The sequence below is a fragment of the Coregonus clupeaformis genome, unplaced genomic scaffold (assembly GCF_020615455.1).
Source record: "Coregonus clupeaformis isolate EN_2021a unplaced genomic scaffold, ASM2061545v1 scaf0853, whole genome shotgun sequence".
NCBI classification, from domain to species: domain Eukaryota; kingdom Metazoa; phylum Chordata; class Actinopteri; order Salmoniformes; family Salmonidae; genus Coregonus; species Coregonus clupeaformis.
Window position 1 is genome coordinate 199,200 of NW_025534308.1, and position 25,162 is coordinate 224,361.

Below are 25,162 nucleotides of genomic sequence, written 5' to 3' on the forward strand. Positions count from 1 at the left end.
TTAATATTTTGCCTACAGAGCCCCAGCTTTTAGTAGAGCGCCACTCAACAACATGCATTATCTCATCAGTTGCACTTCAATTAATAACGCAAAAGATTAATGGGTGATTTGAGTGCATGCGATGTCAGGTTGGCATTTCACCTCCAGAAAAGCATTAAACAGTTGGAACCAGATGGAAATAGCTTTAAGGTTACAGTGATCTGTGTAAACTTCTACCAATATAGACACAATAACACTTGAAGAGGAAATATTCAATTTATTGAATGAAAGAAGAATGATACACTGTCAGAAATCAAGATAATCAACTCTCCAGTAATATGAAATAGCAAAGAAATGAAGAATAATAGTACTACTAGATAAATTAGGAAGCACTACAGATTAATGCATTCATCAAGACAAAACCCATCATGACACATGACTGTTCACATTGATGACAAAACATCTGACACATTCGCAATGGCGTCACACTTTCTAATGATAATCTTCATGCACAGTTTAGGTAAGCAATTGTGAAATAACGAATTCAAATAAGAGCCACACATGAGTACATAGGGTATACTACAATGCAATACGTGTTGTAAGAAGTAGGGTGAGGTGTATGGCATGGTTCTGCCTCAAGGAGAGTACAGTGGAGCCGGGTTGTCAGAGTTTTCAGCACTGCCCAGTAAAGCCACATCACTGTCGCTCAGGGAGGCCTGGCTGGCTCTGACGGGGTCAGTACCAGTCTCTACCACCACCTAGATGCAATGACAAGGTGCAGGAGAAGGAGGATGAAGTGAGGAACTAGCACAGACTGGCATAATCTCAAACTGACCATTCAACATGACCCATATACCCTTCACGATTCTGGATATTTTAAAGGATTGGTGTGACTACGCAATATGGTGTAAACTCCACCTAGCCTACCAGAGGACTAGGTGGAGCTATTCAGTTATTGCTGGTACCTAGGAGTTTACAAGAGGGGGAGTCAAGAAGCAACAAGTGTTCGGGGAAAGTTTGGGATTGTAGCAATGTTCTGTTAAAGAGGCAAAATGGTTCATGCCCCACAGCATTACATGTTTGAGTTACTGTAATACTGTACTTTTTTAATGTACAGCTGCTGCACTCTCTGCCTGTTACACATACTGTTAACCTGTTGATGTAAGCAATGAATGCAGCGTTCTCAATCTTACCATCCCCCGGCCACGGCCATTGCTCAGGCTGTAGTGCCCACGGAGGTGAATGGCTTTCCCAGAGAAGACGCAGACAGTGAGAGCCACACAGAGCTCCATCACCGTCAGGACCAGCAGTAGGCCCTTTACCCCATTCAAGACTTTCTGATGCACAGAGGTAAAACAAGAGGAATATGTATCAACGGTTGGGCTAATGATTTGCATTGTAACTTTAGAAGGATTTACAAGTTTTGTTCAGGTTTCTCATCTTGATAAAACAATATCAACGGTATCTCGTAATTATATTAAAATGTAAATAAGCCTGCAAAGATGTATTTCTCTAGCTCCTTGCAACCTTTAATAAACAAACTGTTTGGAAGCACAGGAGGCTGCTGAGGGGAGAACGGCTCATAATAATTGCCAGAACGGAGCAAATGGAATGGCATAAAACACATAGAAACCGTGTGTGATGTATTTGATACCATTCCACTTATTCTGCTCCAGCCATTACCGCGAGCCCGTTCTCCCAAATTAAGGTGCCACCAACCTCGTGTTTGGAAGGTTACTGAGTTCTGAAGTTAGTATAACAAATAAATACAGAAAAATTACATGAACCAGGTCACTTCAATAAATACTTACATCTATTGTCCTAACCATTGTTGTGCATTCCCGTATCCTGTTCTGGTTGGAATCTGAAGTATAGTTTCCATCAGTTGGGGTGCAGAAACCATCTTCATGTTTTACAGTCAGCAGCATGCAAATATATGCAACCCCAGCCAGGGCCACAAGAACACTGAAAATATTCACAGCCAGAGTCCCTTTAATCTGACCATTGCATGACAATGTTAGTTTGTTTTGTTTAAAATGTATGGACATAGGAAATCTCTTAACTGTTCTAATTGGTTAGATTTTTGGTTTGTGAGTTTTGGTCTAGAAAATTATCTCCTGATTTACTTCCTAATAGCAATTGCAATTTCTGATATAAATCGCAAAATCAATCTAATGAAGCAAACTTGAAGTGCACACTGCTATTTACCACAGTCGTAGTGAATGACTTACCAGACTCAAACCTGTTCCTTTCCGGGCAGCCACAGTGAGAGATCCAGAGAGGACAAACTGGAGAGTGAGCAACAACACAGGAGAGAAAGACACTTTGGACTATTGACATATGAAGCTAAGGTGGTGCTGTCCAATAAACTGCCATATCCAATGTCACCTACTGTAGAGGCCTACACTTCATAAATAAACAAGTTCTGCTGTCTCCTGTGGGTGTGGGATGCTCTTTGATCATGAGTGCTGATCTGAAGTCCGTTCTCCTGCTTGTTCACCTACTTTTCTAGGTTACAATAGGACTAGTGTAACATAGATGACGCCAGATTCACTCTGAGGAAACATCTCTAAACTTGCAGGTGTCAGTGTAGCATTAAGTGTGTAGGATATTACTTGCCCCCTTGGGCCCCAGAACTTACAGCAACTCCCATGAAGAGAGGGGCCTGGTCATACAGGGTAGGGGACAGAAGAGCAGACAGGCTCACCACCATGCACACCAATCCAAGGATGATCTGCACAATCTGAGACACAACAGTAATTCGGGGAACATTGAGTAAAAATAGGGGAAATGGTAACTAATAGAGGTTCACAGTTTAGCCTACATGTTTTCTTCTAAATCAAATTGCCCTCAAAGGACGTTAAATATAGATCTCTACAATATCACAGCCGATGATTGAATCAAATGGCAAATGGATGGAATGAGCACTAAAGTCAAAGGACAGTAATATTCTGTTCTCACCCCGAGAGATTGTGGCTGAACCTGCAGGAACACCCTTGTCATCTCTGACACTTTAGTGGTCGGCAGTGGCATAGCAGGGGGCGCACTCTGGATTTGGGGAGTGACATTCAGAAGTGGCACTGAAGCCTTGCCAGTCTCCCCCAAGGGGAACACCTGTGTCACGATCACAACTCCATTTGCAGTGGTGATAGAGGAGGCCATGGTTTATGATCCTTATTTGGGTGGTTGACGACAACAAACACCTGAGAAGAAAACATACTACACACTGAAAGCTTGATACTTTAATACAGCTGCAGATATTTTGTCAGTGTTTATTATGGCATTACAGATAGCCTACGCATTCTCTAGGTTGACCTTGGTTTAGAAATAACATTTCAACATTAGGCTATTTTAAACTTTTGAAGAACAAAATTGAGTTTTGAAGAGTAAAATGTAGGTGTATTTCAAATGATCAAAAACAGCGGGACCTATCACAGAATGGTATTTTCTTAGGTCTCGCAAAGGAGACTAGTGTGAGAGATTTATTATTTTTATAATTGATGGGATGACTAACTTAGAAAGAATGCATTCTTGCCTGGGCTAATGTAGGTTGTGTCACCTGGCAAGCTGTGATGGATGTGAAGAGCTGTTTTAGGGGGTAAAATGAGATAAGGATTTGTGTCTCCAAATGCTAGACTATACTGGTTCTTTGTGATCTGTGAACCATCCTTGGACGTAGGAATGGTGTCTAGGGGAGCTGGCTCTTCTCACTATGACAGGTTGTTATGATAAACGTATGCCTGGTAACAGAAGAGGCGGGGAACAGCCAGTGCGCCAACGGATAGGCTGAGTAAGTCTAAACCACGCTCAAGTCTCTACTCTGATTGGCCAGCAGAGAGGTGGGAAACTCTCTCTGTAAGAGTATTTGAAGAACAATCTGAAACAATGGATTTAGTTCTCTGAAGTGCCCTGCGAGGTATTTCAAAGAGCCCGTATATACGAAACATCATATTCACCATTGAAGGTTTTTGCATTAATTAAAATAACTAGTATATTTTAGAAGTCGTGTTGACCTCTTTTGTTCCTAATACCAGATTTGAATTGACGCAACTTTGACACTAGCATCACTGACATTTTTTATAAATCAATACAATATTGACACATTTTAAATAAATCAATACAATATTGACAACAGTCAATGATTACAGTATATTATAACACTTTTCACGCCACATTTGAGTTGTACTTGTAAATCTGTGTTCTGTATTTCAATGGAAATTCAAAACTATAACTCTATGGAAGCTTGCAAATGACTACATTTAATATGCCTACAGCTGTTAACATAAATCGCCTAATCAACATTAATTTAGCCAACATTTGTGACAATTTACCCCTTGTCCACTTTTTCCTGGTGCAGGAACAGCAAACGGAAAAACCAGGATATAATCTACGCTGCTTTTTCAATGTTTACAGATCCCGGATGCATCTGCTCTTTTTAATTATATAATATGCCGCGTTCAACACAACTAGGAACTCGGACATATCCGACTTCAGTCCGTTCATGACAACTGGGAGTTCGGAAAAAACCGAGCTCCGACTGGGAAATATCGTTTTTGAACGGTCATGCGACTCGTAATTCCAAGTCGGAAACTCGGGCATCTTTCTAGAGCTGCAACTTTCCGACCTGAGATCACTGACGTATTGATCTGTTCTAGTGTTTTCCGAGATCCCAGTTGTCTTGAAAGCACCAATATCACAGTTTCTAAACCCAGAGACCCAACATCGCGAGACTTCTGGGAACGCTTGCGAAGCAGACCAGGCCGGGATTTGAGAAGTCAATGAGAGAAGTGAAAAATAATTCCTTAGTTGTTAATTTTCTCGAAATCTAAAAGGCACAACATAGATTCGAGTCAATGTCTTAAGCATTTGAACATGTTATTACTCCAACTGCGTTCAAAACAACTGGGAGCTCGGAACTCGGAAATCTCCGACTTCAGTTTGTTCAAATCATCTGGGAACTCGAAAAGAAAACGAGCTTCGACTGGGAAAATCTATTTGAACCGTCATCCAACTCGGAATTCCACCTCGTTCAAAACAACTGGGAGCTCGGAACTCGGAAATCTCCTACTTCAGTGCGTTCAAAACATCTGGGAACTCGAAAAGAAAACGAGCTTCGACTGGGAAAAATCTATTTGAACTCGGGCCTCTTTCTAGAGCTGGATTTAACGACCTTTAGATCGCTGACGTTATGATTTTACCTCGTACTTTTCCGAGTTCCCAGTTGTTTTGAACGCGGCATTAGCCAACGTCGCAATGTCATCGCCTACAAGCGTGATCGGGGATTTCGCAGTTTCTGCATATCTTCATACTGTAATGCCTTTGCCAATATCCCCATGCCCCGGGTCATTTACTAGAAAACACACCTACCTCTACACCTACTTCTAATTTTTTATGGGAAAGTCAAAAGCGTCTCCTTGGGACGTCCCAACTATGATGTCACCCCATTTAAAAAGGTTAAGGTATGGGTTAGTTAAGGGTTAGGGTAAGAGTATGGTTTAAGGCAGGGAGGCTGCTTTTTTATGTATTTATTTTATTTATTTCACCTTTATTTAACCAGGTAAACCAGTTGAGAACAGGTTCTCATTTACAACTGCGACCTGGCCAAGATAAAGCAAAGCAGTGCAATAAAAACAACACAGATTTACATATGGGGTAAAAAAACATAAAGTCAAAAATACAACAGAAAATATATATACAGTGTGTGCAAATGTAGCAAGTTATGGAGGTAAGGCAATAAATAGGCTATAGTGCAGAATAATTACAATAGTATTAACACTGGAATGCTAGATGTGCAAGAGATTATGTGCAAATAGAGATACTGGGGTGCAAAAGAGCAAAATAAATAACAATATAGGGATGAGGTAGTTGGGTGGGCTAATTTCAGATGGGCTGTGTACAGGTGCAGTGATCGGTAAGGTGCTCTGACAACTGATGCTTAAAGTTATTGAGGGAGATAAGAGTCTCCAGCTTCAGAGATTTTTGTAATTCGTTCCAGTCATTGGCAGCAGAGAACTGGAAGGAATGGCGGCCAAAGGAGGTGTTGGCTTTGGGAATGACCAGTGAGATATACCTGCTGGAGCGCAGACTACGGGTGGGAGAATGGCTCATTATAATGGCTGGAACAAAGCAAATGGAATGGCATCAAACACCTGAAAGCATGTGTTTGATGTACAGTACCAGTCAAAAGTTTGGACACACCTACTAATTCCAGGGTTTTTCTTTATTTTTTACTATTGTCTACATTGTAGAATAATAGTGAAGACATCAAAACTATGAAATAACACATATGGAATCATGTAGTAACCAAAAAAGTGTTAAACAAATCAAAATATATTTTATATTTGAGATTCTTCAAAGTAGCCACCCTTTGCCTTGATGACAGCTTTGCACGGTAAGGGTAATTTTTTTTGCCTGTTTTGCATGTTACTTTGGCATTAATACGTGTCACATATCAGTTTGCAAACAATGTGAAAAAAAAGAATGATTGAGTTAATAAAGCCTCCATACAAACATGGTCTCTTTTTTTGCTTTCTTGAGTAACGCAGCTCCAAAATGTAGGTGTTTAAGCCTAGCTCAGTGCTTTCTGTGGTGGTGGGGCAGCCAGCGGAAAATACAGAGCAAGGGGTTGGTAATGTTCTCTAGTTGTGCCGTGATTGGCTTAGTGTTCTGTCACTCAAATATAAGGGTAGAGCAAAAAAATTCAAGCCCCTTGGGTGCTGCCATTGAGTTACATTAGAAGTGCCCATCCAAGAAGGCTCAAGGTCATTGGCCACAGATAAAATGACATCAAATCACATTATATCTACAGTAGCTTTGATTGGACTGATCATGTCAACATCATACTTTCAAAATCTTAGCAAGCAGTCATCATCATGAATCAAGTCGACAATCTACTGGCAAATCCTTTTTAATCCTTGTCATATGAAGATAAATAATGAAGAGAAATTATAGATAAAACATTACACAACAAGTTGGAAATCGCAAATTCATCAATGAGTGGTTTGGAAGGAATCAGTGGCTAACTGCAAGCATTGCAAAGCAATCACTAGCCTGCTATTCAGTCGAGTGGGTGTGTGGTCCCAATTCTGGGTTGAAAGGTCTCTTTTACAAGCTTAAAATGATAAACTTTCAACATTGGACATTCTTTCAATCCAGCATGACTTCTGCATCGCTCAAAACAACTGATAACTCGGAACTGGGAAATCTGACTTCAGTGAGGTCACGACAACTGGGAACTCGGGGAAAAACAAGCTCCGACTGGCTAAATATGTTTTGAATGGTCATCCAACTCCGAATTGTAAGTCGGGAACTTGGGCCTCTTTCTAGAGCTACGACCTGAAGATCACTGACGTCATCATGATTCGACCTTGTTTTTGAAAGCACCATCAATCCAGAGAATGCCAGGCTTTGATGACAAAGTTTGATGACAAGATTTGCCCACGAAGGACCGCCGTGCCACCTTCCTTTTCAAGTGAGCACACCACAACAAGGTGAGTCCAAAAATTTATTGTATGCTGCTGCATAAATGATGTAATATGCCAGGGAGATATGTATACTGTAGCTAAGAAAGTAATACTAAGTGTATGTTGTGTAGTAAGCTGTTAGTAGCCCATGTGCCTCACCCTAATAATTTGGTCTATTTTCCCCTCTTAGTTTCACCTACTGTTCTGACTTGGTGGTACACATGTAGCCTATAACCTGTTTTAGAGAAACGTAATTATCGAATATTGTAAGAGCTTTCATTGTCTGCTTATATACCCCCTTTATTTATCCTACAGTTCTGACTTGGTGTACAGGGAGAATACTGTAAGAATGGCCCATGTTCTGAATTCTGTCACTGTACATTTCAAAAGGGCTGAACAAATAGTTATATTGTCTACGTCCGTCCTAGCTCGCTCATTAACGGCTTAATCAAAATTACGGATTGCCTCTTATCCGCTTGTCGTCCCCTTATGCCATAGTTTGTACATCTCAATTGTCAGTAGAAACAACATTTGTTTAAGCAAGTCAGCCATACATTTACATGCCATATCAGCCATATCAGCTATGTTTTTTTTAAAGGCAGTAAATTAGGCTGAATTAACTGTTTCGCTGCCAGACAAGGCTCCGCGATAGCCAGGTGTAGCAGTGGTAAGGTGTTGGGACTCTGCTGTTGGGACAGCTTTATGTAGGCCCTAACAGTTTGTGGGCACCGTTTGAGTGCATTTAATGTATTGTTTAGTGTTGTGTTGAGGCTTTGCTGGCATGCATCCCCCCCAAAAAATGTTTGTTTGCCCCACCAAGATTTACATGCTAAAATCGCCACTGTCTCTGGCACTACCCATTGGCCGTGTTCGAAAGGATCAAAACCGCAATGTATCATTGGTTAATTGTGTCTGATTGACTGATCTACAAATAATAATGAGTCGTTATTTATGATGCAATGTGATTTGTAGATCATCTGCTGGTGTTAACGACTGGATATTTATAGGGCAACTCCTTCACTTTTCAATCTCATTTTCATTATCTCCAGCACAATACCAGTGTCAACATTATGTCACCTGTAGTCATTTTGATGCTTTCGAACACGGCCACAGAGTTGTTTGCTACAGCGCAAGCTATTGTTCAATCTACTTTTTCAAATTACTGCCTTATAGGAGCTAGGATTGGAATTTTTAACTGTGCTAATGCAGATACAAAAAAAACAGTAATGGAGAGCACTGCATAATACGGCGATCTAAGCAAATGAGGCATTTGTGGTAAGTACATGGGGGCCGCCATCTTTATGCATGTCCCCTATTATTTGGTGACAGCCAAGAAATATGAAAGATTCAGAAATGTAATTTCTCCTTTTTATTATAGTAAGCTTAGTAAAAAACAATGTACATTTCTACAAAAATAAAGACCACTTGTTCTGTAGCCTATAGAAAAAAATGGCAGCTGAGGAAATGTAGAATAACAAAAAAAATGTAATCTGAAATTAATAAACATTTGCATTATCTGTCTGTGTTTAAGTTGAGGACAAATAGGCTCCACAAGTACCGTATATACACAAACATGCCCTTCATCCCCCCCCCCCCCAAAAAAAAACACACTTTTTAAAAATGTACTTATTTATAGATCTTCAACAAGATCGAATCCAGCTGATGTGTTGTCATTAAATGCCTTTTGAAAACAACTGACACTCGATGAAGAAAGATATCTTCTCTGAGTCCATTCATTCTGCTTCCTTTATAGAGGGAGGTGAGACTTTGTTGCTGCCCAGAGGGGGATCACATTCCAGGGGGTCCTCCTCTTCCTTGTATCCCCCTTCTGCAGTGTCCCAGGGGCCCGATTTATATCTGCCCTGCTGGCGCCACCCATAGAGCCCTCCCAGCACTAGCACACAAACACACACAGCCAGGAGAAATGATACCGCCACCAGTTCACTATGGTAACTCTTGGCTGTTGAGGGTTCATTGAGGTTGACAATGTCTTCTGGTTTCTCACTGCTGGACTGGGGGTCTGGGGTCATATCGTCTGGCTTCTCAGTACTAGACTTGGTGTTTGGGGTCTTGTCCTCTATGTTCTCAGTCCTGGACTGTATGTCTGGAGTCTTGTTGGTTGTGGTTACGTCTGTGGTGATGACTGGATCCTCCCAAAAGGTGATGAGGTCTAGCTTCTCCTCAGTGTCGCTTGGAGTCTCCATCATGGTGGTCATCTGGTCTTTAGTCTCTGTGGTCCTCTGGATGTTTGTGGTGATCCGGATTTTAACAGCTGGAGTATCAATGGCCCGAGGGGAGACACTCTGTCTCACAGTGTAGATAGCTGCTGTCTCCTCATAACCCCTCTCCACAGAGATGCAGTGGTAGATTCCGAAGGTGTCAGGTGTGGCCAGGAAGACCAGACTCTCATCTCTATAGTGAAAGAATAGGTGGTGGGGCAGAGCGCTTGCTTTGGTGGACTTCCAACTCAGTGTTGCCAGATTGGAGGATGTGGAACACTTCAACCTCACTACTTCATTTAGCCGTGCGTATACCTCCACTGGGGATAGAACGTGAGCACAGACAAATTAGTGAGTTATACATAGAGAGCAATCAATGCTTAAATATGATGGTTTATTACTGGTTTTATTACTTTATAATCCCAATACACTTGTGTCTGATTGTAGTGATCACCTGGCAGAGGTTTGGCTGTGAGGGAACCTTGACACTCCTTCGTCACGTTGCCATGCTCCACATCCTGCCGTCTGACAACAACAACACACACAAATGCAAAGATGAAGTGAGAGAAAGAGAGATGGAAAGGTAGGTGACAGAGAGAGGGATGTCCATTAACATTGGTGCCTTGACAGTGTTCTCTTCAATGCACAAACACATGCATGAGTGCTAGGCTGAGATGTCATCGATTTCACTCTTTTTTTAAAGGATGGAAATGCCACGGGGAACCAGCAGTATGTGGAGGCCAGTGATGAATCTAAAGATCTAAAGTTGCACTCACGCATTGGCTGGAATGGCAGACACACTGGCACAGTGTCCACTGGCAGGGTCCCAGCCACAGAGGGGGTCTCGTGCCAAAACACACTGGGCACAGCTTTTATAGGATGGGCACTGGGACACAGGTACCTGTGTAACCCCTTCAGAGGTCCCCACATAAAGCACACCCTGCGATAGGAGGAACAGGCATCAAAGGGTTTTAGTGGATGAAAGGCCAAACACAGTACACAGTATACAGAGAAATGCCCATTGAAAACATACATTGACAAAAGTTAAGATTTAACAAATGTGTACCTTGGAGGTGGAGAGAAGTATGTTTTTCACCAGTTGTGGTTGTCTGAACACTTGGATCTCCTCTATGATGTGGGTATCCTTGTTCAACAGCACAGCTTTGTGGAGAATCCCAGACTCTGACCAAGAGAAGAGTGAAACACAAAAGTTGCAACCAAAATAAAATGTGCTGTGACAAAATAATCTGCCATAAAATTTGGGATGGGAAGTCGTATCACCACATGAGCAATTGGACAGTAGTTGACAGACCAAGATTGAAGAGCAATGTCCAGATTGAAAATAACTATGACACACCAGTAAGAAGGAAGAGTATGGTGTAGTCCTGTCCATTGGCCGCTTGTGTCCGTAGTGCAGATACCCGACTGTAGCGCTGGTCAGGGGAGATGAGGACTGGTACTCTGCCCATCGGACGCACACTTCCACTGGCTAGGAAACTTTCCTTGACTGCCATTAGAGTGGTGTCTGGGGCATTGTCCAACCCACACTGACAACAAAAGGCCCATAAACTCAGTTATTACAATTGCCACACAGGAAACACAGGGGGTAAAGAGGATTTGGTCATTAGGCTAATTGCACAAGTCCATAAATCTACAACTATATAAATCTATTATAGCCACTCCGCAAAAAATTTGGTAAGCCATGAGAATGGATCCTTAGAAAGGACATTGTTCACAACCCTGCCCATATACCCTAATCTACACTGAGTATACAAAACATTAAGAACATCTGCTCTTTCCATGACAGACTGACGAGGTGAATCCAGGTGAAAGGTATGATCCCTAATTGATGTCACTTGTTAAATCTGTGGAACCTGTGGAACGCTTCGACACCTTGTAGAGTACTTGCCCCGCCCCAACGAATTGAGGCTGTTCTGAGGGCAAAAGCGGGGGGGATGGGGGGGGTGCAACTCAATATTAGGAAGGTGTTCTTAAGGTTTGGTATACTCAGTGTATACTTCTACAGTATAGGAATGGCCCATCCACACCTTGCCCAGGTTGCTACTCTTGTCAGTGTGAGAACTCCATTGGTGGTTTTGGAATATCTTGTAATTCCCAGCAAACACATCCTTGATGTCCCCAAGCCGAAAGGCACACACAGCAGACTGCCCTGAAGCCACTGACCTGGGAGTGGAAGGGGAGAGAAGAGAGATAGACAGAGGTTAGGAAGCCAGCAGGAAAGAGAGATGTGAAAGAGGGGGAAGAAAAATATTTAAACAACTATTTTGTGAGAAAGTTAACCCAAATATTGGCACAATTGTTTGGTCATCTCATTAAACCTCCAGACATCTCATCTCACATATGCAGAGAAACTTTTGCATGCTCTCGCTCACCATTGGGATGTGAAGATACCATAGAAAATAATATCTTGTGTGGGGTAGCCCTCTGATGGAGCGAGGGTGAACACATCCTGCATGATATTGAAAGGCAGCTCTTTGGGAGGCTGACAGAGAAGTTCGGCCTTAGCGAAGGAAGTCCAGCGTTTCTGCAGGATGCGCTCTCCCCCAATGTCATCCTGACACACCCAAGGACAACATATTTGTTTAGTAATAATCATGACATACAGTGCCTTCGGAAAGTATTCAGACCCCTTGACTTTTCCCACATTTTGTTACGTTACAGCCTTATTCTAAAATGGATTAAATAAATACAAATCCTCAGCAATCTACACATAATGCCTCATAATGACAAAGTGAAAACAGGTTTAAAAACAGAAATTCCTTATTTCCATAATTATTCAGACCCTTTGCTATGAGACTCGAAATTGAGCTCAGGTGCATCCTGTTTCCATTGATCATCCTTGAGATGTTTCTACAACTTGATTGGAGTCCACCTGTGGTAAATTCAATTGATTGGGCATGATTTGGAAAGGCACACACTTGTCTATATAAGGTCCCACGGTTGACAGTGCATGTCAGAGCAAAAACCAAGCCATGAGGTCGAAGGAATTGTCTGTAGATCGCCGAGACAGGATTGTGTCGAGGAACAGATCTTGGGAATGGTTCCAAAAAAGTTCTGCAGCATTGAAGGTCCCAGAACACAGTGGCCTCCATCATTCTTAAATGGAAGAAGTTTGGAACCACCAAAGACTCTTCCTAAAGCTGGCCGCCCGGCCAAACTGAGCAATCGGGGGAGAAGGGCCTTGGTCAGGGAGGCGACCAAGAACCCGATGGTCACTCTGACAGATTTCCAGAGTTCCTCTGTGGAACCTTCCAGAAGGACAACCATCTCTGCAGCACTCCACCAATCAGGCCTTTATGGTAGAGTGGCCAGATGGAAGCCACACTTCAGTAAAAGGCACTTGACAGCCCGTGCCAAAAGGCACCTAAAGACTCTCAGACCATGAGAAACAATATTCTCTGGTCTGATGAAACCAAGATTGAACTCTTTGGCCTGAATGCCAAGCGTCACGTCTGGAGGAAACCTGGCACCATCCCTACAGTGAAGCATGGTGGTGGCAGAATCATGCTGTGGCGATGTTTTTCAGTGGCAGGGACCGGGAGACTAGTAAGGATCAAGGCAAAGATTAATGGAGCAAAGTACAGAGAAATCCTTGATGAAAACCTGTTCCAGAGCTCTCAGGACCTCAGACTAAGGCGAAGGTTCACCTTCCAACAGGACAACAACCCTAAGCACACAGCCAAGCCAACGCAGGAGTGGCTTCGGGACAAGTCTCTGAATGTCCTTGAGTGGACCAGCCAGAGCCCGGACTTAAACCTGATCGAACATCTCTGGAGAGACCTGAAAATAGCTGTGCAGCAACGCTTCCCATCCAACCTGACAGAGCTAGAGAGGATCTGCAGAGAAGAATGGGAGAAACTCTCCAAATACAGGTGTGCCAAGCTTGTAGCGTCATCCCCAAGAAGACTCAAGGCTGTAATCGCTGCCAAAGGTGCTTCAACAAAGTACTGAGTAAAGGGTATGAATACTTATGTAAATGTAATATTTCCATTTTAATATTTCCATTTGCAAAAATGTCCAAAACCAGTTTTTGCTTTGTCATTATGGGGTAATGTGTGTAGATGGGTGAGAAAAAATAATCATTTAATCCATTTTTTATTCAGGCTATAACACAACAAAATGTGGACTAAGTCAAGGTGAATGAATACTTTCTGAAGGCACTGTAAATACTCTCCTGTCAGAGGAAGCAGTAACATTTCTGGCTTGTGAAAAAGAGAAGTTGCATCTCAAGAGGGTTCTCATATCCTACTCAGTAAATCTGTGCATGAATGTTGATCAGCTATAGTAGAATGGGGAGGGACATTGGCCTACCATTCATCAGGCTTAGGGGGCAAATCCTACTCTATCAATTCAGGTAATTAATTTAATTTCAATTCATTAATTGGAGAAGTTAACACATTATATTCAATGAGGATTTGTTTCCCAATTCATTAACTGGATTTATGTTGATTTCTCCTATATTAAATGGAATCGAAGCCCCATCCTGTTACTTACCTTGCAGACCTGGGCTACCCGCGATACTTTGATCTCATCCAGGAAGCTGTACTCATTTCCCACTTCACTGAAGAAGAAGTACACCTTCCCCTCGCTGGTGTCAGATGCGGAACTGACGAAAGTGGGCTCTGAAATAAAGTAAATTACACAAACATCTAAGACCACATCCTATTCAAGCACAGATAGGAGATACACTACATGGCCAAAAGTATGTGGACACACCATCAAATTAGTGGATTCAGCTATTTCAGCACACAGCAATGCAATCTCTATAGACAAACATTGGCAGTAGTGGCCCATACTGAAGAGCTCAGTGACTTTCAACATGGCACCGTCATAGGATGCCAACATTACAACAAGTCATTTTGTCAAATTTCTGCCCTGCTAGAGCTGCCCCGGTCAGTGCTGTTATTGTGAAGTGGAAACGTTTAGGAGCAACAATGGCTGCGAAGTGATAGGCCACACAAGCTCACAGAACGGGACCGCTGAGTGCTGAAGCGCATATCGCGTAAAAATCGTCTGTCCTCGGTTGCAACACTCACAACGAGTTCCAAACTGCCTCTGGAAGCAACATCAGCACAGCCTGTAGTCCTAAAAATTGGAAATAAGTTACCTCTGGTACATTCGGCCATTCCTATGGGGGAAATTAATTGGGAAAGAATGGGGTTTTGGGATAAACTTAGAAATTAAGGTCTGAGGTTATCACATGCTTAGGAGATCTTATAAGTTTTGTTCTATGAGATAATATCAGTCAGTTAACATTACCTTTATTTTTTATTTATTTTTACATTTTAGTCATTTAGCAGACGCTCTTATCCAGAGCGACTTACAGTTAGTGAGTGCATACATTTTCATACTGAATTATGAAACCTTTATAAATTATTCAAAATTCACAAAAAGTGACGTTAGCTGATGAAGATTATCTTATAGAACAAAACATATAAGATCTCCTAAGCCTGTGTTTACCCACATGAAAAAATACTACAGTTTACTATAGAATACTACAGTCCTTACTATAGAAATCTATAGTAAACTATAATATACTGTAGAATACTATACTACACACTGTAGTATCCCACAATCGTGTAGTGCTTACTATAGAATGTTGTAGTATACTGTAGAATACTATAGTAAATACTACAGTAGTATCCGCAAAAACACGACACTTTTTTAAACTATAGTAAATACTACAGTATTAAATTAGCATATCTCCATTCCCTTCCCCATATCCCATTTTGTGCCACCCATAAGTAAAAACCAACATGCCAATATATTGTGTTCCCTACAGGTTATAGAAAAGAGCAGAAGCTCTGAACTATCTGTTCAGACCCCAGTCCTACCTACTGACAGGCTATGGAAAATGTGCTCTTTTAGTATTTCTCCAGTAGGTTTCCTCAAGGAGAAAGCCTGCACTTCTATGTCAAAGATAAAACAAAAACACTATAGTAAATACTACAATAATGTCTGCAAAAATGCTACAGTAAATACTACAGTATACTACAGTCTGCAAAAACAGTATAGTAAATACAACAGTATACTACATTAAAAACACTACATGAATCACTATAGTATATACTACAGTTTTTTACTACAGTATTTATACTATAGTTAACTGTAAATACTACAGTAAATACTACAATATTCACTGCTGACTTTAGTCCACAAAAACACTACAGTGAATACTACATTTAAGTCCGCAAAAACACTACAGTGAATACTCTAGTATGTACATATACCATAGTATACTATATAATTTTTTCATGTGGGTTATCACAGACCTTATGATAACCCTCCTTCATTACCCCATATGCTTTGGCCAACGAGCAATGGTGGAGTAAGTGCCAACAAAAATATGTCAATACTATTGATCTCTATTTGTTGAAGACCACTCACCATCCAAGTTCACTGAGGTATCCTGGCTAACATCTGGGCGACCATCTTTACTGAGATGGCGGGAGACCATTGGTGTCTTACCCATGAAGTCATTTGTAGTGGCTGTGAAAAGCTCACCATCTACAGAGAAACATGTTAAAAATTGAGGTACAGTGAGGGAAAAAAGTATTTGATCCCCTGCTGATTTTGTACATTTGCCAACTGACAAAGAAATGATCAGTCTATCATTTTAATGGTAGGTTTATTTGAACAGTGAGAGACAGAATAACAACAACAGAAATCCAGAAAAACGCATGTCAAAAATGTTATAAAATTGATTTGCATTTTAATGAGGGAAATAAGTATTTGACCCCTCTCAATCAGAAAGATTTCTGGCTCCCAGGTGTCTTTTATACAGGTAACGAGCTGAGATTAGGAGCACACTCTTAAAGGGAGTGCTCCTAATCTCAGTTTGTTACCTGTATAAAAAACACCTGTCCACAGAAGTAATCAATCAATCAGATTCCAAACTCTCCATCATGGCCAAGACCAAAGAGCTCTCCAAGGATGTCAGGGACAAGATTGTAGACCTACACAAGGCTGGAATGGGCTACAAGACCATCGCCGCCAAGCAGCTTGGTGAGAAGGTGACAACAGTTGGTGCGATTATTCGCAAATGGAAGAAACACAAAAGAACTGTCAATCTCCCTTGGCCGGGGGCTCCATGCAAGATCTCACCTCGTGGAGTTGCAATGATCATGAGAATGGTGAGGAATCAGCCCAGAACTACACGGGAGGATCTTGTCAATGATCTCAAGGCAGCTGGGACCATAGTCACCAAGAAAACAATTGGTAACACACTAAGCCGTGAAGGACTGAAATCCTGCAGCGCCCGCAAGGTCCCCCTGCTCAAGAAAGCACATATACAGGCCCGTCTGATGTTTGCCAATGAACATCTGAATGATTCAGAGGAGAACTGGGTGAAAGTGTTGTGGTCAGATGAGACCAAAATCGAGCTCTTTGGCATCAACTCAACTCGCCGTGTTTGGAGGAGGAGGAATGCTGCCTATGACCTCAAGAACACCATCCCCACCGTCAAACATGGAGGTGGAAACATTATGCTTTGGGGGTGTTTTTCTGCTAAGGGGACAGGACAACTTCACTGCATCAAAGGGATGACGGACGGGGCCATGTACCGTCAAATCTTGGGTGAGAACCTCCTTCCCTCAGCCAGGGCATTGAAAATGGGTCGTGGATGGGTATTCCAGCATGACAATGACCCAAAACACACGGCCAAGGCAACAAAGGAGTGGCTCAAGAAGAAGCACATTAAGGTCCTGGGGTGGCCTAGCCAGTCTCCAGACCTTAATCCCATAGAATAGCTGTGGAGGGAGCTGAAGGTTCGAGTTGCCAAACGTCAGCCTCGAAACCCTAATGACTTGGAGAAGATCTGCAAAGAGGAGTGGAACAAAATCCCTCCTGAGATGTGTGCAAACCTGGTGGCCAACTACAAGAAACGTCTGACCTCTGTGATTGCCAACAAGGGATTTGCCACCAAGTATTAAGTCATGTTTTGCAGAGGGGTCAAATACTTATTTCCCTCATTAAAATGCAAATCAATTTATAACATTTTTGACATGCGTTTTTCTGGATTTTGTTGTTGTTATTCTGTCTCTCACTGTTCAAATAAACCTACCATTAAAATTATAGACTGATCATGTCTTTGTCAGTGGGCAAACGTACAAAATCAGCAGGGGATCAAATACATTTTTTTCCCTCACTGTATCTGAGTGACAAGAACAAAATACAGCATTTTTTGGGAAGTGTTGGTGTCTTCTTGGCAATTATCATGTGGCTTCGTCACCAAGGCAGCCCACTAATTCAGCTACAATTGGCTCTCCACAATTGTCCATCTCACCAACAGAGATGGCTGTATTTCTTTGATATGGGTTGAACGGGCAGCGACCTCTTGCTTCATTGTATTTACTGGGGACTTTGGCCATGGTAAGAGTGTCTTTGTCCTGAGCGAATGAGAGAGAAAGGAGAGAGACAAACACATTGAGAGAGGGAGAGAGGGGAGGAATTATAGGACCATAAGTGGAAAAAAGAGAGAAGGGTCATTAAAAGTGTGCTATAGGTTTCATTATCATATGAATACTCAGAGTCTATCCAAATATGACGTGAAGGCATTAGGAGAGTGTCTTACAATATAGGTATCATGAGGGTTGTATGCAAATGTTCCACAGGCATACAAGTGGGTGGCATTGATGGGTTGCAGCACTCGCACAAAGTTGGGACAGTCCGTCTGAGGAAAATAAGTACATAGGCAGATATCAAAGAGGTGAGAGTGGTTCCCATGGTTTCTTGTGAAGGCAAGTGCGTGCATTTAAGTGCATGAGGACCACAATGAATACCGTGTTTTTCTTGCCCTTACTGGTACACGTGTGTAGGTCCAATGGAGATGGCTTCCATTCCATCTATAGGAGAAACAGACAGAGAGAATATTAATAAGACTGTTGGAACCTTTTATAAACTTCTCTGATGAAATATAGATAGCTCCCTCTTCCGCTCTAATGTGCCTACTTTAGTCTTCATGGTAATGACATCAGGCTGGCTGACATCCAATGAGAGCACAGCATCTCGTGCCCCTACGAACAGAGTGGAGCCGTCGTCGCTTAGCAACAGTGTGGTGGTGTTTCTAATGTCTGGGTTGCTGAAAAAGGGAAGGGGTCTCTCTGGGCTTTCTGAAAGGAAAGGCAAATAAAAATGTTATGATTAGGATGTATGTTTATTGTGTGGACCACCAGTTAATACCGGACCTGTGTGGACATTGATACATTCTTCATAAATTGTGTTTGATACCCTTCCATTCATTCAATAAGCCTTTCCTTCGAATTCCCCGCCCCCCACCACCACCAGCAGCCACCACAGCTAAGAAGTTATAATGGGGTTCCATACTATAGCAGCTAGTGCTCACTTTTAGACTGTGAGAGTTAGCTCATATTCTCATCTCTTTGTACCACAACCATTGTAAAACGGCATACGTACTGTATATATATATATATATATATATATATATACAGTACGTATGCCGATGATAGATTCAAAGGCCAAAACGGATGAGTTACTCATCAGACTATGTGGTTTCACTTTTGAACATGTAGCGCTGTGCACAGTTTAATTTTCGATTTTGAGTGGTTTGGCCTTTGAATCTATCGTCTTGAATCTATCATCGCGGGGGTCTGGCTTTCAACTTCCTCTTGAAAGTTGTAATAGTAGAATGCACAAGGTGACATTTCGAAATTGGGTAGCGCATAATCAGTTTTCCTCATCATGTCAGTCGTTGCATACCTTAGAGAGCTATTTATAGCTTGTCAGAAATGTCCAGATCAACTAGCCCAGGGGTGTCAAACGTCCAGGCCGCGGGCCGGATCAGGCCCGCAAACGGGTTTAATCCGGCCCGCGAGATGATTTAAAAAAAAAGTATAAAAATGCGCTGCAATTTTTCAATAAAATAAACTGCTGTTCCAATTGCGTCCGCTGGATGGCGCAATAGCAATTGTGTTAAGCAAGCAAACTGTTTATACCGGGGCAGAGCAAGTAGGTCAAGCACGTGCAGCCAATGAGCTACTTTGTTTTGCCCGCGATATTTATTACGGCTTCTACTTTTAACATTATGTGCTTTGGCACCCTCATTGCCCCAATATGTCTCTGTCAAAAAAGAGAAAAGTGGACGCAGAGTACAGAGTGTTCCAAGAAAAATGGTCATCCTATTTATTCACGGAATTGAATGGGAAAGCTGTATGTTTGGTGTGTTCAGAGCATGTTGCAGTGCTGAAAGAATATAACCTTCGTCGCCACTATGTGAGTCTTCATGCCGACAAATATGACAACTTTCAAGGACAGCGGAGATGAGAGAAGGTGAATGAACTGTTGGCGGGTCTGAAGAAACAGCAGTCTGTGTTTACTCACAGCCGAGACATCAGTGACGCTGCAGTGAAAGCTAGCTACCTCATTGCTAATGAAATCGCAGTGGCTTCAAAACCATTTAGTGAGGGTGAATTTGTAAAAACATGCATGATGAAGGCAGCGGAGATTGTGTGCCCTGAAAGCGGCAGGCTTTTGCAAATATCAGCCTGACAAGAAACACAGTTGCAGACAGGATTTCCTATCTTTCAGTGGATTTGGACAGCCAGTTGAAGCAAAAAGTAAAGTCATTTATTGCGTTTTGGTTGCAATTGATGAAAGCACGGACATTACAGATGTTGCACAACTGGCCATTTTCATCCGCGGAGTTGATGACACATTGACCGTCACTGAGGAGTTCGTGGAGTTGGTGCCGATGACAGATACAACGACAGCAGCTGATATTTTTACCGCACTCGTCGGGCGCGCTGGACAGGGTCGGAGTGGACTGGTCCCGCGCTGTCAGCCTGGCTACAGATGGTGCGCCCTCAATGATCGGGAAAAAAGCAGGCGTTGTGACAAAGTTCAGAGAGAAAGTGCAATCTGCAAATGGAGGACGTGATTTTTTGACTTTTCACTGTATTTTGCACCAGGAGGCTTTGTGTTGCAAGTCATTAAAGATGGATAACGTCATGAAGGTGGTCATCCAAACTGTTAATTTCATCCGATCCAGAATCACCGTCAGTTTGACAGCCTTCTCAGAGAGAAAGACCACATCTATGGCCTGCCATACCACACCGAGGTAAAATGGTTAAGCCGAGGTGCTGTGCTGAGGCGTTTCTTTGATTTACGAGAAGAAATTGAACAGTTCATGGAAGAAAAGGGCAAACCAGTGCAGTGGCGGCTCCTGAAAAAATTCTCAGGAGGGGCAATTTTTCTGATGATTTAGGTGACCTACACACATTTTAAAAAAGATATGTCCAGCAACAACATGAAGACAGGGGCAGCATATAAGTCAATACCAGAAGCATTTATTGACTGATCTGGGGAGATGGATTCCAGTTTCTGTGACAGATTATAAATAATCTCTGATGCCTTTGTTATATTAGCTTTTGGTTGAATGTACTGTCGTAGTAAATATATAATGTTATAGCTTGGTCTGACTAAAATCTTGTGCATGACCCATTTTGTGTTGGGCGTTTGTTTTCAATCAATGCTGTTCCTATCCTATAACAATGGACAAAAGAGTCCTATCTTGTCAGCCTTGTCAGCAGGTGGCCAAGGACAACACCCACGCCATAGGTCTCTCAGTTCTTCCAACTCACGAGTTCTTGCTCTGAGGAACACACACACACACACACACACACACACACACACATCATCACTGATAACACACACACACACACACATCATCACTGTTAAACACACGCACACACACACACACAAAAATCCCCTCTCTTTAGGCTGAACATTTGAAGACAGAGAACCCGACTCAGAGCCAATGCAACAGTGGAGGGGACCTCGCCCAACTCATCAGGACCAATCAGAAGATCAGAACTACTAGATTCAACCTACATCATTTATTGTATAAAATGTCTGCACACAATGTTTTCGGGGCTCTCTTCAGATAGCTCCCTAAGAGTTTGACGAACGGGTCCGTGCACGCGATTCCAGATATCTTTACCTCTGAATAAACTGCCTTTATTATACCATATCCACCCTGTCCAAAGTCTCTACTTGGTCTCAGTTCTCCAGTAAACTTGTGATTATCAACAGTACACAACGGTAACAAACAATTGGGGGAACTCACGGGGCAGATAGTAAGGTCGCAGTGACACAGAAAGCAGTTCAATGTCGGGGGTACAGAGTCGCTCTCTTACCAGGATCGCGGTCCGCTCTGACCAGGGTGAAGCCGGCCGGCTCCACTTCTCTGTCCGGGACTCTGTCATCCAGCCAAGTCTCCCAGCTGTATTGGATTCCGCTGCCAGCAGCGTTTTCCATTATTTAGTCCGTTCGTAGCGGGTATGTACACGATCAACAAGATCAGTCCAAAACCCACCACTGTAAAAATCCATGGTTGGCAGAATGTTTGTAAACTAAGTCTACAAATTAAAAACATAAAATAACGCCACACTGCAGGTCGCAACAGAGACGCTGCTAGCTGCTATTTTCTTAGTTACGTTCATGGTTACGTCACGTATGACGAAAGCGTAAGTGCAAGCCCACAGACACCCATAGAGAATGTATTGAAAGCTTTGAAATTTGAAAAAAATAGATTTTACATGACAGGCTATGAGAGACTTCTGGGCGATTTTCAACCTGACTGAAATCGCCCCAAAAACGGGCGGGGCCATTTGAAGCACGACTTTAGCCTGATTTGACATTTAGTGGCAGTCAGATCAGATTAGAACACTGATAACTAGTACTGTTGCCGTGATATAATTGATTAGAAAAAAATCCCTTCCTTTTCCCGTTTGGCAGTGCGTCGCCCATATCGCCCTATTGAACAGGCCGTCCCTGAACCAGTGTTAGAATTTCATTCCGCAGAATGGATGCAGGACCTTGCATTTATGGTGGATGTTACAGAGCACCTGAATAACTTCAACAAACAGCTGCAAGGGCGCAACAAAGTTGTCACGCAGTATTATGACAGCATACGTTCTTTCAAGTTGAAGCTGTCATTGTGGGAGACGCAACTTGCCGGTGGTGATGCAGCTCACTTCCCCTGTCTGAAAAATGTGTGCGCGACCCAACATGTGGCAGACATGAAGCGGTTCAAAGATAAAATAACGGGACTGTTACGGGAGTTTGAGCAACGCTTTCAGATTTATGTTTATATGTTTTTATGTTGATGTGCTATTGTTTTTAATTGATTTGATTTGATTTGTATATTTAACCTATTCTTGACTCTGTGGTTCTTGCACTTGTTTGGGGAACAGGATTTCATTATTTTTATCTACATTTCTGCCTGAGAAATGACACCCTGATATAGTTCTGTGATCTGTGATATACTTCTGTGAATCACTGAGGCATTGTGTGTTTGTCCTCAGAACATTCAAATAACTTGAGGTGTTTTATGATTAATAGTGATGTTGTGCTTTTGGACACTGTCCTCAGGCTCCAGCTTTATGTTTATATGTTTTTATGTTGATGTGCTATTGTTTTTAATAGAATTTATTTTATTTGTATATTTAACCTATTCTTGACTCTGTGGTTCTTGCACTTGTTTGGGGAACAGGATTTCATTATTTTTATCTACATTTCTGCCTGAGAAATGACACCCTGATATAGTTCTGTGATCTGTGAAACAGTTCTGTTAATCACTGAGGCATTGTGTGTTTGTGTGTTCTTTGTCCTCAGAACTTTCAAATAACTTGAGGTGTTTTATGATTAATAGTGATGTTGTGCTTGTACTATTTTGGACACACTGTCCTCAGACTCCAGCTTTATGTTGTATGTTGATCGTATTAAAACAAAGAAAACAATCTGAAGTTGTTGTTTTTAAGTTATATATACCATGATTTTTCCGGTCCGGCCCACTTGGGAATAGATTTTCCTCCATGTGGCCCCTGAGCTAAAATGAGTTTGACACCCCTGAACTAGCCTGTCTTTCACAAAAGCTCCAAACCTACAAACGATATACTTATTATGGACACAGTAAGCTTACATTATTAGTTATCAACTAGCCTATGTCAGCAAAAGTTTTTTTTGCTAGGTTTTTTAGCCCATAGATTTTGTTGTAATGTTTGGGTCATTTAAATATACATTAGACATGGCAAAATCTATAGAATTGCAAGATAAGTAGCATTAAAACTGCTAAATGTTCTCTCCACCAGCAAAAGAGGTGTGAACAGTTTGTTTCATGAACAGTGCTGTGCCCATATAAATAGACGTGGCGCAGGTGCGTGCAGGGATGTCCCCCAATGCTGGAAGGGGGGCCTGAGTGAAAGAGTTTTGGAACCCCTGGCCTAGGTTATGTGCCTCGGTGTCTATTGTGCCATCGTGTTTCATGCCACTGTTGTTTCTTTAGGTTTAGCGGAAGAGGCACAAACGGAAACTCAAGTGAAGTGTATACAGCCACAAACTGAATGATTTGCAGAGCCAGATAGCAATTTACGCAAAAAAATTTAGCTAATAAGCATGTTTTCTATGCCAAGTTGCAACATGTCTCAGCGGTTCAACATGAGAAAGTGTTTTGGTCATATTATATCCCGACAAATTATATATTTACATGAAATAAACGTGAAATAATATTATCTGACTTGCCTGAATGCTAGAGTTACATATTTGCTAGATTCACACACACACACACATGCAAATACATGAAAACCCAAATCCTAGTAAATGGACATGAAAAAACAATAATTCACCAAATGTTCTACTAACCGAGGGGGAAGGAGATCCGTGGAGGTTCCAACCCCAGAGAAGGGGTCAGGAGAAGCCCCAGTAGAGCAGAGAGACGGCAGGCCAAGCTCCCATGTGCCATGATGGGGGTGCTCCTCTCAACAGGACCGGCTGGAATACCTGGATGGAGATTGAGGCGGAGGATGTGGAAGGATCTGTTCTTGAAGAGGAATTCCTCACGAGCACAGTGTGCGTATTGAATGCGTGTGAGTCTGGCTGTGCCAAGAGCTTTGTTCCACACTTGTGACAAAGGTGTTGCAATGCTGAGGCCTGCATCGTCTGACTTCCTCTCGTCATCACCATTACTTGGGTCGTTCCACAAAAAGAGTGCCTTTTGCGGCCCTTTGATATTTTAAAGTAGAAATTGTGCACCAATATTGAATTTTAAAAGCATATTATATTAAATAAAGTGCCATGCCCTGTTAATATAGACCACATGGAGAATTCAATAAATCAGATTTTTTATATGAATAAAGACTTGATAAAGTGCAACCGCTGACTTCTAGGAATATTTGAACCCACTTAACCCCAATATTTCTCCAAGTTTTCACCATCATTGTCAAGCCCTAGTTATTTTGTTGCTTTGACAAAGTCATTTCTGAATATTATTATTAATATCAGGTGATTAGTGATTCATTTTCGCACGAACATGTACATGTCGGTTGTTTTGCTCTAGGACGCCCACAGGCCTCACAAGACTCATCTGAAGGTCCCCGGTACCAGTTGAAAAAAATGAATGGAAGTACAGTATATGTAGACAGTTTTGTGCCAAAAATAAAGGGTTAAATGCATGTAAAAATATAA

At 42.0% G+C, this 25,162-nt stretch overlaps 2 protein-coding genes and 1 non-coding gene across 4 annotated transcripts; 1 reads left to right on the forward strand and 2 right to left on the reverse strand.

Annotated features, from left to right (window-relative positions):
* Window positions 1-236: 236 nt before the first annotated feature.
* si:dkey-7j14.6 (uncharacterized protein LOC556585 homolog) lies at window positions 237-4,410 on the reverse strand. Of its 2 annotated transcripts, XM_041882150.2 has the most exons (7): window positions 4,311-4,410; window positions 2,941-3,182; window positions 2,621-2,722; window positions 2,211-2,267; window positions 1,791-1,976; window positions 1,173-1,316; window positions 237-737 (listed from the first exon to the last, which is right to left on the reverse strand). In XM_041882150.2, exons 2-7 carry the CDS (start codon window positions 3,139-3,141, stop codon window positions 615-617), a joined length of 813 nt encoding a protein of 270 aa, XP_041738084.2. In that variant the 5' UTR covers window positions 3,142-3,182; window positions 4,311-4,410; the 3' UTR covers window positions 237-614. The 2 variants fall into 2 exon arrangements, with proteins under 2 accessions (XP_041738084.2, XP_045072852.1); XM_045216917.1 differs by lacking the exon at window positions 4,311-4,410 and having other exon boundaries at window positions 2,941-3,523.
* A 4,386-nt stretch (window positions 4,411-8,796) lies between these two features.
* On the reverse strand, window positions 8,797-24,604 carry LOC121570676 (semaphorin-4A). Its single transcript, XM_041882151.1, has 14 exons — window positions 24,341-24,604; window positions 18,632-18,792; window positions 18,463-18,525; window positions 18,255-18,353; window positions 17,967-18,069; window positions 16,070-16,189; window positions 14,177-14,304; window positions 12,055-12,236; window positions 11,710-11,845; window positions 11,019-11,208; window positions 10,728-10,843; window positions 10,438-10,601; window positions 10,116-10,186; window positions 8,797-9,981 (listed from the first exon to the last, which is right to left on the reverse strand). Exons 1-14 carry the CDS (start codon window positions 24,438-24,440, stop codon window positions 9,176-9,178), a joined length of 2,439 nt encoding a protein of 812 aa, XP_041738085.1. The 5' UTR covers window positions 24,441-24,604; the 3' UTR covers window positions 8,797-9,175.
* LOC121570797 lies at window positions 15,535-15,587 on the forward strand. Its single transcript, XR_006001537.1, has one exon. It is a non-coding gene; the product is annotated as a U7 small nuclear RNA (small nuclear RNA).
* Window positions 24,605-25,162: the final 558 nt, after the last annotated feature.